At 31.2% G+C, this 14,394-nt stretch overlaps 1 protein-coding gene across 3 annotated transcripts in view; it reads right to left on the bottom strand.

The window, feature by feature from the left end:
• LOC106684090 (protein Aster-B) overlaps positions 1-14,394 on the bottom strand; it is a 251,168-nt gene that overhangs the window by 190,385 nt on the left and 46,389 nt on the right. For 2 of the 3 annotated variants that reach the window (XM_067048154.1, XM_067048160.1), the window contains exon 2: positions 10,115-10,184. In XM_067048154.1, coding sequence (XP_066904255.1) covers positions 10,115-10,184 — 70 coding nt within the window. Of the gene's footprint in view, positions 1-10,114; positions 10,185-14,394 lie in introns of those variants that run through there. The other variant, XM_067048169.1, reaches the window with a different exon arrangement.

Here is a 14,394-nt window from a genome sequence, read left to right as displayed (position 1 = left end):
TTTAATTGCTTTTTTAATATAATTATTTATTACATTGTATTATGAGGATATAAAGAAATCATTTAAGGATTACGATGTTGATGAGTACTCCCTTATAAATAATATGGGATAATTTATATATGGATAATTATGGTTAGCCTTGATAGGAATTTTGCTAATGTAATAAAGAGAAAAAGTGAAAAAAATTTAATTATGATAAATAATTTTTTTAATGCTTGAAGGTAGGTTACAAGTAAGGTTGTAATAAAAGTGTATGATAGTGGTTAATGAGAAATATTTTTGACTGTAATTTTTAATGGATATTTGACTTATTGGGTAATTAAACAAATGTGAGATATACTGATTAACAAAAAAATTTAGTTTGCCTAATGGTTTTAATGTTGACCAGGGCAGAATAGCCTGTATGAAGTGTTTGGAATGATTAAATAATATGTTTCATAGTGAATTAAGGTAAGGTAAATTATAAGTAATAATGTTAAATATTTGAATTGGTTGTAGGATCACACATATAATGGAAACTTTTTGTAGTAGATTGTCCCTGAAGATGGCCGAATTGGCCGAAACGTTGGACGTGTGAAAACAGTAAAAGTTTTGAGACTATAATTTGGATAATGTTTTGAATTATTTAGTAAAAAATTGCCAGTCTCAAGAAAGAATTTTTATGATTATAAAAAAATAGATAATATTGCATAAAAAAAACAAATTACTCCAAGGTATCTTACACAGTAAGCGCCGGAAGGATTATCTCTCCTGAAACGTTTTTTGTATGTTCTTGTTGAAAAACTATATATTTTAAATTCTCTCGTAATGACGTATTTTAAATTTATTTTAAGACAGAGATCTCTCGTAATCTGAATAGTAAATGTGCAGGATATTCAATTTTTAAGGAATAAATAAAATTTAACCCCTTCAGCACAATCTACAATTATAATCATATTTCTCTTTGGTGGCAGCAATTCTTATTAAATAATCTGAAAAAGAAAAGAAAATACTCTTCAACAGTTAATTGTAAAATTCCTATTTGTTTACTTAAACCTTTTCGTATAAATACACCTATTATTTTTTTATGATAAGATAATATAAGAACATACTCCTTTCAAAGTATAATAAATACAGTATGATGGATTTATTTATTTGAAAGATAAATCTTTTTATTGACAAATAATACAATCTCTCAAGCTCAAGAGCAATATGTACTATTCCATCCATTCATGCTATGTATTCACATTAATGAAACTTCATTATAAACTTTTTTTTTGCTTTATTACGCTAATCCCCAACTTTCGTCAAAATTTGGACCAAATCAGGCGAGCCGTTTTCGAAATATAGGTGTGAAAATGTGGTTTAAAAAAAAAAAAGGTTTGGGCATGCGTAAGAAAAGTAGTGGATGAAATTTCATCACAAATCGGACCAATTGTTTGATCGAGTAGATTATGCTGCAACACAACTTTAAAAACAGATTCGGAACCAAATTTGGAAAGGACTCCAAGTTATCGTCCATAAATACAAATATTTTAATACGTATTTTCAATACTTCCATGTTATTTTATTTATTATTATTTTATTTATTTTTATAATTTAATTATTTTATCTTTAATTCAAAAGAAATTTTCGAATGAAGATACAAAGCCCTGTTGTGCTCTGAAGGCGTATTTGAACAAAAAAACAATATGATACATACATCATATAAATTGATATAATTCCAATGGGTCTAAAGAATAGAGGTTACATCCTACCAATAAACTATTCTATAATAATTTAAGCTAGCCAAAGTTATCTGGTTTTTATTATCCTTAGGAAAGTAGGCCTTCTTAGGTAGTCATAGAATAAAGTCATATATTCATTGCAGGTGGAAATACTCGATTGTTTGGTCGTGGCCAAAGAACAGAACAAAGACTAAGCTCCTTCTTTGTCACTCAGGCAAGCTTAAGAAGCCTGAGTGGAAGCCTCTCAGCCAAAAAGTCGGATTATCGTGCTGAGAGTTCTACCAGGCGTTGGAGAGCTCGTCAACTGATTCCAAGAACTCTTTTAGAACAAGTAAATCATGAAAAAGATTTAGCTCATTTCACTTATTAAGTTGTTGTTCAGATCCTGAAAGATAATTAAATTTAAATGGCATCAAATGTGGGAAAATGTTACTGACAATCAGTTACGAGATATTAGAAGTGATGTTTCCCCATGGATATCATCCATTAGAAAATTGCGCAGAGAGGAGGTAATTTTGACGCGCCTTGGAATAGGTCTTACGCGCCTGACCCACGCTTACCTTAGGGTCCGCGATTCTTCACCAGTATGCCAAACTTGCGGAATGCGATTTACCGTAAAACACACCAGCTGAACTCCATTCAATTTTGCAGGATAACAAACAGACTGTAGATAAACTTTTCAAATTTCTGAACCACTTAAAACTTTACCATAACATTTAATACAATTTTACCACATGTTCCTATTTTTCAATTCAAAAATAAAGATAAAATTCAGAAATTAAGACAATAAGGACTATTAAAAATTTCGGATATTAAGGAAATAAAGTCTAATAAAAATTTCGGAAATTAAGGCAATAAAGACCCCGAAGTGGTTGATGCCTTAAAATAATTTTTAAAAAATACTAGTGGTCACAGGAGTTCGGTGCATAAAACCTAGCCTATATAACATACATCAGCAAATAATTTTTCAAATTAGTTTCTATTACACGGAAACACAATTTTTATGGTCCTGAAGTCCTTACAACTCAATTAATTTGAGAATAATTAATATTATTAATCAACTATTTCATTTTCAATTCATTGTTATGTATATTTCCAAAATTGTTAGTTTATTTATTTCTTTTAATTTTCATATTTCTCTGAATGATGGTTGTTATCTCTTTTTTGTTTTTTGCCCTGATTAAGACCTGAAATTCAAATCGAAATGTCGGCACGAATAAATAATTTTGTGTTTATTTTCCGACCATACTCCCTGACCATCTTCACCAAGCTTTCTTTTTGTCGTATATAACTTATATATAAACTGTGAATTGTAACTAAAAAGTTATTGTACAATGATTTAAACAGAATTAAATTTTGCGTCGAATGAGTATTATGACTAATTAATTTAGTCAAGTAGTAAGTAAACAGAAAACCAAATATATATATAAATAAAAGTACTAAATGCAAGTTTGAACCCAACACAGAAACGCATTTCTGACGGACTTGAAACAGTTACTAATCAAATAATTAGTTTAATGAAGTAATGTATTACGGAATAAAAGAAATGGAAAAGTTATGACGCATCAAATTAAAGAACATTACCATAACGTCATGATTCCGTCAATTGGCCAGTTCATAAACCACCTGCCCCGGTTTCATATGGACTTCATAACACTTCAGACCAACAATTGGAACTCAAACAACAACAAGAGCAGGTGGCTTACCACCATAACACTTGACCGAATAATTACGTTATGGTAACGCCGAACTTAATACTCTTTAATTTGTTTAAGTACACAAAAAGTTCATTGTAGTCTCAAATAGATTAATTTATTGATTTTGACAAGTTTTATCCCATTCGGGCATCATCAGGGCATTACAGTACAATTGAAAAAACACACATCCTATAGTTAAAGGACTTACCATTCGGACACAAGATATAGCAATTAAAACAGCAAAACGAATACTCAAAAATAATTGGTGCTCAAATCCATAAACCTCATGGTGACTAAAATGCTGAGGTGAAAAAACATCCAAAATAGAATATCAACTATTCTTTATTTTTCTAGTACACCGTTTCAGGATAATTATCCCATACTCATGCACCTTTGCAATCTAATAGTACAAGAGCCCAAGAGGAGCAAATAGGCAGTTATCTCACCCCAATTTTCTATTACTTTAATGAAAACTATGTATAATTAATAGTCAGAAGTGATGAGTCTGCCAAGTATAGGTAGGGGGAATAAAAAATGGCGGCTGTTTCAAAGCAATAAAAAAACTATTTTTTCATTCGGAGATCTATATCTTAAAAAGTACGAACAAAACAAGAAAATCTAAGAGATCATCATTTAAAGAAGAGTAAATTTGCAAAAACATTAGCTCTAATAGAGTTATTTACATTAAATAGTTTTTGAGATATAGCTTTTTAAAAAGCAACGTTTTATAAAAATGTTGTATGGGAAGTACTGAAAGATCAGTAGTTAGTGAATTTATTTTGAAAAATTGATATCTCAAAATCCATTTGACGTAAAGATATTTATTAGCACTCAAATTAAAGCTAGTTTAATGAGCTATAAAGTAGTTTATGATGTTTATCTTCGTAGGAGTAATAGTTTACAAGAAATGTGCTAAAAAAAATTGATTTATAGTTGTTTGGACAACTTTTCATTTGCCAAATTTATATTCATGTGTGAATATCATAAAAACTACTATCCCTACGAAGATAGGTGTCATCAACTACTTTATAGTAAGTTATATTTACTTTATTTTGAGAGTTGGCAGACATATGTGCCTTTCTTTATATAAAATATGTGGGCTCTAAAAATCAAAGTTATGCTTAAATTCCAGGCAATCTTATTGTCCTTTATTTTTATTTCTATATTCGGGAAGGAATATTATTGTTATATCCTAATTTTAATGTTTGGAGTTGTCAAGCCGATGTAGAAATTAGGGCAGTGCAGACTATTAATTAAATGTGAACTGAGGCTTGTCTCTATTTTATCTTTGGGTAGAGTGAAAATTAGGTCAAGTTTATTTGAGGCTTTATATGCAATCTTTATTCCAACTATACCTCATTCATTAAAAGTTTTCTTAAGGGCTTCAGAGAGATATTTTATTTAAGTAATTAAGTAGACAATTTGTTTTATTATACCATTTCTATAGGATCCACCATGTAGGATTCACTCGCAAAAAAATTAAAACAAGATCTGAAATTCCAAATTTTGTTATTCCTTGTTTTGTCAAAACTAGTTGGCTGCTTAGTAACCGGTAAAACGATTTTTTAGACCGGTTAAAATTTATTACCGTGTTAGGTTTATCTTAAATATATCTATAACCTCATACCTAAAATTTGAAAAAAAAAATAGTTCATGAGCTTTGACCGTTAACAATTTAAGCAAGACTTACTACTTGACCGGATTTTTATGTACTCAACATATATTTAGTACTGTCCGATTTGTTACACTTAAGCTTTTCTGAAGCCTCTAGGCGTTTGAGGACCGCCAGAAATGCATTTCCATGTTGGGTCAGGTAGAAAATAATTTGCATGGGTATGTTTTTATGAGCTAAATTTTATGCATAAGACTCCTGCAGTACTAAACTAGATGACGAAAATTATTAAGAAAAACATCATAGCATGTATTTGTAGTAGCATATTAATATATTATTTAAAATATTGACATTAATAAGCTAAAAATAAATAATATAAGAGTGCACGTTTCTACCTAGAACATAAAAGAAATTTCCTAATCGCGCAATACAGTAAAAATAAATTAATGAAAACTTTATTACTCATTGACTAACTGATTCCATGTTCAGAAACAAGTCTATTTGTACAGGTGTTAATTACATCACTCGCGCTGTGAGTTCAAGGATAGATAATGAGATTAACAGCAATCCTGGGCGGTTTTTAAAATAATTGTTATCGATTCCGCCTCGGCAAAATATGCAAGATACACTAAAGATTAGGAATACACACGCGAAGAAAGAACAACAGATAGGAAGGCAATTGATATTATTCTGCTCAAGAGCCCATTTGTATAAATCAAAATAGCAGGAGCAAATTATTATAATTTAGAATATGGATATATTTTATTTTTGTAATAAAATGAGAGCATGAAAAATAAAATTACTCGACTTTTACTAATCAACCTACGATTTGAAATTAATCACTAAATAAGTTTTTTTTCATATATTTATTGAAATTAACAACTGTACATTTATGTACATACATCCAGCAAATTTAATTTTAGTTTATAATGGAGTTGATACAGGCGTGTAGAGAAACTATCCATTTTCTTTTCGGGCGCCTCGGAAGATTGTCAGGAATGGAAGGGGAAACAAGGTTAGAAACTAGTGGGTTTGGGCGGTTAGGGAGTTTATCATAGAAGGAATGATATATGGTTCGGGCTAGATCGGTTATATATGAAACATTATGTAAATAGTAAAAATAAAAACTGATTACTGTTATAGTTACCATGGAAACGCAAAAAGATTTACTCATATATTCCGTTTATTTATACGCTTTTCGTCATTGTCTATTCCCTCCTTTGATTTTACATGTTGGACATTATTATTGTTTTACTTTTCAACAGTTTATTGTACTTTTGCACTACCATTATAATTTTCGGATATTTTCGTTCAACCTGAGATATATTTCTTTTTTTCCCTACTAGTTAATTATCAAAGAATAATTATTTTCATTCTTATTATTATTTAATAATTTTCCTAGATTTTTTGGCTTTTATATGGTTTATTGTACTTCTATACTACTAACATTATTTCCGGAAATTTTTGTTATTTTTTTTCTCCCTTAGTAAATTATAACATATTATTTACTTCAAATGAACAAATTCAAAGGTACTATAAAGACAACCATACCCATAGGTACTATTCGGCTTTTCAACCATATCCGACAATTTCAATGAAAATAAGACTTAGGTAATATTAAAACCAATTAATTGTAAATTGATATTAACCATTGGCCTCGAGACCTTATATTGTAAAAATGTTTTTAGAGTGCTACCAATGGGTAGTTTCTCTATATGCTTGTACCATACCATTATGATTTCTTCAAATTTACTTGATGTATTTTATGTACAGTTGTAAATATGGATATACTTAGTTTTATTAAGATTATAAATAAAAATTTGATATAGGATTATTACAAATAATGCGGACACATTAAAAGCTTTAGAGTTTATAACTTAATTTATAGTTTTGGGACCTTCAAGTTTAAAAAAATATCTAATAGTGACTTCTTCCTTCCATATCCTCAAGAACCCTTTTCAACAACTGGCCTGTCGATAAAAATCAAATGGTATCCTAGATATTTAGTACAGAATTCAGAAGATAACAAACACTTGAGAAAAAAAATCGAGACTACTAGTTGTGATGTGTAAAAACTATGTCGAGATACTTCCACGTTACTAATATAATCTTTTTTTTTTTGGTGTTATCTATATTTAAAGTTTATGCTTATATTGAGCTAGAGATATTATCCATTTTCTTGATTCTGTTAATAATTGTCAATTATTTAAATCAAATTATGAAAAGTTAAATAAAAAGTGAATATAATTAGTTCGTCGATTTCAGTATCTAATCATTATATCATTAAAACCTTTTGATATGTAAACTATTAAAAGTGAGTCCACGGACGACATATTGCACGGTTAAGGACTTGGGTTAGTTTTTAATTGAATAAATAAAAAAAATGTTTGGGTCCGTAAGATTCCTTTTCACCAGATGTAACTTACCTCCTGTTACCTCAACAGTTAAGGTAGAATAATTAATTTTGTTAAATTTTTCAGAATTCTCCTGTAATGTGTTATTCAAACAGCTGTTTAGTATCGTCTTATTTATTCTAAAACATTTAAAATTTTCTAATAAATTTTTATAATGCAAAACCTTTTTTAAAAATATAATATGAGGCAATCCACAACAATGGTGACCTGATGTTTGGCTATGCATACCGACTGGTTTAACTGATTTCTATCAACGCCTACAGTCTTTCAATGTGTGATTAACACTTAGTTGTACGTTCCACTGGCTACATGTCGGTCATGTAAGTATTCAAGGGTTAGTCCAGTATGTCCAATTCGTAGTCTGGTTAGTATTCCTTCATTTCGTATGCAGCTTTGGGTTGATGCCATCCATGAAAGTACTGTATCCTTTTAATTTCTTTTAGTTTGTTTTCTGTTGTGTTGGTCCAAGTTTCCAACCATTTATTTTAGTATTTGTATTGATGTCAGAACATAGAGGTCGTTGTGGGAGCAATCAATACAGTTAGATGGAGGGATATTTTGCCACTTGGTCAGGTTTACAAATGCAAAAACTAGTACATTACTTTTAATAAGGGCTGATCGTCGGATACTTTACTGAAATATCACTTTAATGACTTGAGGGATATTATTCTCGAGTTATTAGTTTTGATACTAAACTTTTGATCAGCAATGAATATGTTTTGCGAGTTTGGCTTCATGTTCATTCCTATGCTCAGAAATAAATGAATAATAGTAAATAACTAAGAAACTAGGTTAAATAAACCTAAAAATAATACAGCAAGGTTTTCAGTTTTTTTCGACTATTCTAATTATGAATTATGTTGTACAAACCGGATTCTTGAAGAAATGCGGTCAGAGTAACTCTTAATCTTATCTTTAGAGTAGAATATTTGTTTGTTTGTTCTCAGTTTCTCTGCCTTGCTTTTTCCAATCAATTAGAATTATACTAGTAGAATTATACTATTTTATTGAGCCAAATCATCATTTGATTCCGAATCTTAAGTTTTAATGATTTATTAGTTTTTTTTATTCCTGAGGTTTATTTATTTTGACAGATGGATCACACGGAAAGTCGAAGGCAATTACTAAGTTTGCGGATCACCTTTGCTCCATTATTTTTATATTGATTATTCATTGAAAGGTTAGAAAATAACTTCCTCATAAGTCATTAAGCAGAAAACTGATGTTTCAGAAGTTATTTAAATCAACTTATGGTTTTAACATCGCTAACTTTTTTCACCGAAGCGAGTGAATAATATTGGGGTTTCTTTAAAGACTATTGTGAAATAAAATTATATAAATTTTTTTTTTACTTTCATTTTAAGAAACCGAAATTGAAACTATCAAAAATGAGTGCGAGTGAATACATTTTTTATTGTCATAAAGACAGACAATCAATTGAGGTTGTGACTTAGTTATTTTTTTTGTTTCAACAGTTCAAATAATTCTCCTCTGTCTATGGGCTGGACTCTAAACAGTTGTGTGATTTAGTTCAATCTGACCCTAACCCCATCATAAGCTGTTCATTAAATGAAGTAATATCAAAATCATATTTTAAGAAGCCGATCCTAATATTTAATACGTAACTGAGTTAGTTGACCTTAAATAATTATTATTAGAGCCAGAGCAAGCCTTAGGCATGGTGCCCTCGGGCAATTAAGTTACGTGCGCCCTTCAAAATGAAATTAATAAGCTGTTGTATATTACAGTCAGATCTCGACTTACGACAGCCTCAACTTGCGATTATTCGGTCTTACAATGAACAAATAGTAATTAAATAAAACAAAAAATTTGTTTTGTTATCAATGGCCCTGATTACAAGTAAACATGGTTATTCAATCCATTTTGAATAAAATACAGTTTATTTATCAGTACTTAATACCTAAATATAGTATATTTAGTAACTATAAACATAAATTTACGTTTAGCAAACCAATAAAATATTTATTATGTCAGAACTTAGTTAAAATGCAACCCCGTCGTAACTTGAGAACTAACTTTACTATATATTTAGTTCAAAAGGACTCCGATTCAGTTAATTTATTAATAAGATGAAATTAATTTATTTCGTACAGTTTTTAATATGTTATAATTACCTACAAGTGCCGGTATACATTTGATGTATAACAGAGAAGAAAAAAACTGCAGAGAAATACGTGAGGGAAACGTAGACTGAAGTGCTCAACTCAGTGATTGCTATTGATTCTACAATTGAAATAATAATCCCAACATATAAAAATAATTTAAACAACAAATATCATTCTCCAAATTTTCTACTGAGAAAATAATCCGGTAGGTTGTTTCGACCTCTGATATTAGTCATAGTCAACAAAAGATAAGATTACTTTTCCATTTACACAGCTGTTCATTTATTTGTTTGTTTTCCTTTTTTTTTGTTTCGAAATTCACACATAAAAGGTAGAAAAAAATATATTAACAATGAACAATCATATAATAAGATTAAGAAAATCAAAATATAAAAACAGCTATTCTTGAAATACTGGAAGAAAACCAAACGGCCCTCTGAAAAGAAAACAATCCTGACAGGACGATTCCCCGCTGGTAAACATCCAGAAATCTCGTTATCTTAAAAGCTTCTGCGGACAGATTCTCTTCTTCATAGAAATAAAAAGAAAATTAACTCACCGTAATCGGAGGCTAGGAAACTTGGTAGTTGGCCAACTGTGCTGTCTGTGGAACGAATTGTAATGGAAAGCTGAAACAGATCAATTAAATGTATAAATTTTAACCATTTTATGTATAATAACTATGTAATACTTATGTATGGTATTTGCAAGGGGACTCATGGACTCTACCAGAACAAATATTGTATAACAAATACAAGAAACAAATGAAAGAGTTCACCGACAACATAGACCAGAAATGTTAATGTGTAAAGCAACAAGCAAATTAAAAAAAATTATGCCATTTTCGAAAATCATTATTATACAAATTACTTAATTTCACATATTATGGCTTTTTTTTATTAGTTTTCTTATTTATTTTTTATTATTTCTTATCAGTGGTATTTTGTTTATTTTTACTATTCTATTTTATAATAGCCCTCACCACTCCTTGCTTTGTGTTATGTTCTTTCTACTATATTCTATTGTATTCTTCTTTCAATTGTATTTATCTCTCTATTGCATTGTACATAATACTGTAACAACATTGCAATAATTTTTTACTAACACTGTATAGTGTCACTCTATTAAATATGCTTTTTGTATGGTTTAGACACAAATTATTTAAAATATACACCTGGTCTGTAGGTAAACCCTACAGAGGAGAAAAGAAAAAAAAATGTATACATATTTAATTGTGCATGTTGGTGATATATATAATGGATTTCTGGAGGAAATGCCTAAGGATTACCCGCCTGGATATAGTCAGGAATGAGGATATTAGGAGCAGGCTAGGGGGTGACCGAAGTTCTGGAAAGGATTGGAAGGAGCAGGCTGCAATGATATGGGCATTGTCAGCGGATGTCAGAATGTAGGTGGCCGAAGAGACCGCAATGGGAACAACCAGGTAGGCGGAGGAGAGGAAGACCCCGAACCCGGTGGAAGGACTGCGTGGAGGAGGATATGACCGGCAGAAGACTTGAGGGGGAAGAATGGTTGGACAGTGGAGGGACGGTCTGGCTTAGCCAGTCAACCCATTGAGGTACAAAACCTGCAAAAATAAAGTAAGTATATAATATAATCATTAAGATATATTTTGTTAACTGGTGCGTTGACAGAATTTCAGAGAAATAATATCATGTTTGGTCGCAATTACCTATTTAATGTTTTTATTATTATTGTTCTGGATGGTTGGCGCATCTAAAGCTCAAAGTAATATTTCCTGTATCTTTTGCCGGCAATTGAAGCCCATCATTAAAAAATGGATTGGGAAGAGCTGGTTAGCTCCTACGAAGATAATCATGCCCACCATAATGGGGTATTTAACTAGCTTCAATTCGATCGTTAATAGGTTTAATAGTTCTTGAGATATTCATCACTTGTTTTTTTTCTTTTCAGCATCTTCTTAGTGCTGTGTGAAGTAGTCTCAGTACATCTCTTGTAGTTATTTCTCTATATACCCATCTATCAGAGTGAATTCAAAGGACAATCGCTTTACTTTCCGTAGTCATTATAGGGTTTAACTACCAACAGGGCTCCTTAATCACTCAGTGGGTCTTTCCGTTCAATATATCTTGTTTTATAAGTGATTAGCTACATATATGATAATTTTCCACGATTTCAAGATTCGGTACAGAGCAATTTATTATAAGCTCTTAGGTTATCTATCTGTTGATGTTATCGATGTCACCCTTACATGGGCTGGAAATCAATCCTTTCCTTTTCAGTTTTTCAGACCATTCATTAACAGTTACTTGCAGACGTTCGAGGCCATGAAATCACCACTATGGCATCTAAATAAATAAAACATTGGACCAGCACTGGAAGCAGGCTTCAGTACCTCAATTGCTTCAGGAATTCTTACGTATATTTTTCATACAAGGTACATTACATTATAAAATTGGAAGAGGCTAAGAATTTCAGGCTGATTTACTGCCTTGAATTTGGTATTTTGAGGGCTGGAACAGCCAATTTCTTAGGTCAATCAAAACAAGATATTCCGTGCTTGATCCCATGTCTTCTCTGCCACCATCCTTAGGAAAAAAAAATCATCTTGGATTTATCTCTCAGGACGAATTGCACCCTATTCTTCTCCCATTCTTTTCGGCGTGATTCCGAAGACGTCGTTCAACTATTTGGGTATACAATACCTGGGATAAGCCATTAGACCTATAATTTTCACATATTGTCTAACATACCTTCTTAAGGCCGAAGATAATACTTTTCTCCCACTCTTTCGGTAATATCAATTTATTCCAAATTTCCAGGCATGGGGTCTGAAGGTTATTTTTAAATTCTTTCTTTTCCAATTTAATAAGTTCTCTAGTAATACCAAAAGGATAACCTGCCTTATCGAGTTTCACATTGTCAATTTCCATCTCAATTTCATCCAGTTATTCGTATCCTATGGTTGATACGTACAGTCCTTGTAACATTGCAAGTTCATGTTGCCTAGTGGTCGACTACTGGAAATTTCTTTTGGAAGAGATTTTCAAGTGTATTGAGTGTAATATTTAAAATATTGAATGCAATCTGAAAATCCAGTTCCAGTTTACTATATATTTCTTCACATATATATTTCCTTGTATTATATTCTTTCACTCTTCAGGCATTCCAACATTTTCTCTTGGTATTGGGAGTAATTTTCTTTTCTCTGAACTCTGGACATCCTACCACAAAGGATTCACTCTTATTTCTTCAATTTTTCTTCTCAGGACTTCAGACAGTAATGATTCCTTCTCTTCCTGTCGAAGCACTTCTACTTAAAAGTCTGTCGTATGGTTGAAGTCTTTGTCAACACCTGAGTACGTTTTTTGGTGTCTGCCACTAATGACTGGCGATCTTTATTTAGTTGTGCTCATCCAGTTGATTGCTATTGATCCTGATTGAAGTGAAGGGAATAACTTAAATATGCATCAAAGATTTTCTAATCGATTTTTTTTATTGTTATTGAGTAGATCATCCGTAATACAGAACTCAATTAATTTTTGTTCATTATTATGTTTAACAGTTTCTCTTCCACTGCTTGTTTTCAGATTTGTTTTTTTTTTCGATCCAAAACCTGTAAGAGTTTACTCAATTTTTTTTTAGCGTAATTGAACGTCCCAAGATTCGCTTTGATTTCATTTAGGAATTTTATTTTCAATAAATTTATATCTATTTCAAAAACGCTTACAATTCGATTGACTATCACAAGCTTTATAATTATAGTAAATAATATAGCATTTGATTTTGATGAAAATCTTTTGTAATTCAATTAGGGTCTCATCGGTATTGTCTTTAAACTCTGTTCTCAGCGGCCTTGCTCAAGTTACTTTCAGAGGATGAGTATTGATTGGAAGAACCGCACTGAAGAGTTAGTTTCTGTGGGAAGTAAAACTTTAGCAAGCTCCTGAAGTGGAATGGAAACTGATGCCTTTCTCCTCAAACTTTCGCTTTCCTGTAAATTCTCTCATTAATGGTAGTGAACTTCGTAGGGACAGTAACACTTTCAAACCGCAAACGTATCCAATGCTTTCAATTCTCTATCCACAATGAAATATCCTATACCAGAGCTTTCCAAGTCAAGAGACCAAATATTCAGATGAATTTATTAGAAGGCTGATCATATATTATATAGAACTACGTATTATATTGTTGGTATAAAGTCAAAGACATAAAGGATATGAAGGTCATTCGGGAGTTTTGGTGTTCCTCACATTTCAAGTCCATAGGTCCAGATAGGTCTGAGGATAGTCGTGATAAATTAGATGTGTGTTGTACATGAGAGATGAGAGGCCTTGCTTAGTATCCAGTATAGTTGGCTGAATCGCATGTGCCTCATGCATGTGCATACGCATTTTCCAAGACACCTTTAGAGTTTCTCTTCCATCTTAAAAATAAATTATGGGAAAGTAGGGAATTAGTGTAAACATGACCTAGTATACAATTTATCAAATTCCATCCATTATTTTTCCCTTAACCCTCCTGTTAACATAATTAATATAGAAATGGATTAATTTTAATTATAAAGAACATTTTTGTGTAATATTTAAAAATGTAAGTGTTTGTGTGTGCGCGATTTATTTCACGTAAACGGGTAGCAGTACCCGATTATTAACATCGCAAATACCATGATCCTGGATTGTTTATACATCAGATCCCCAGCAAGGTTCTTATCAGTACATAGTATGCAACTGACCAAGCCACATAACATAATCATATAATACAGAATAACCATATAGAAGTCAGTCTGCACACCACTACATGTCTCAGCTGGTCGGAGGTCAGAGATAGACATTTATATATACATATATATATATA

The sequence above is a fragment of the Halyomorpha halys genome, unplaced genomic scaffold, assembly GCF_000696795.3.
Source record: "Halyomorpha halys isolate HHAL.00 unplaced genomic scaffold, Hhal_1.1 Scaffold542.1, whole genome shotgun sequence".
NCBI classification, from domain to species: Eukaryota; Metazoa; Arthropoda; class Insecta; order Hemiptera; family Pentatomidae; genus Halyomorpha; species Halyomorpha halys.
The sequence above is the reverse complement of the archived record's forward strand: the minus strand, read 5'-3'. Positions and strand labels throughout refer to the sequence as shown.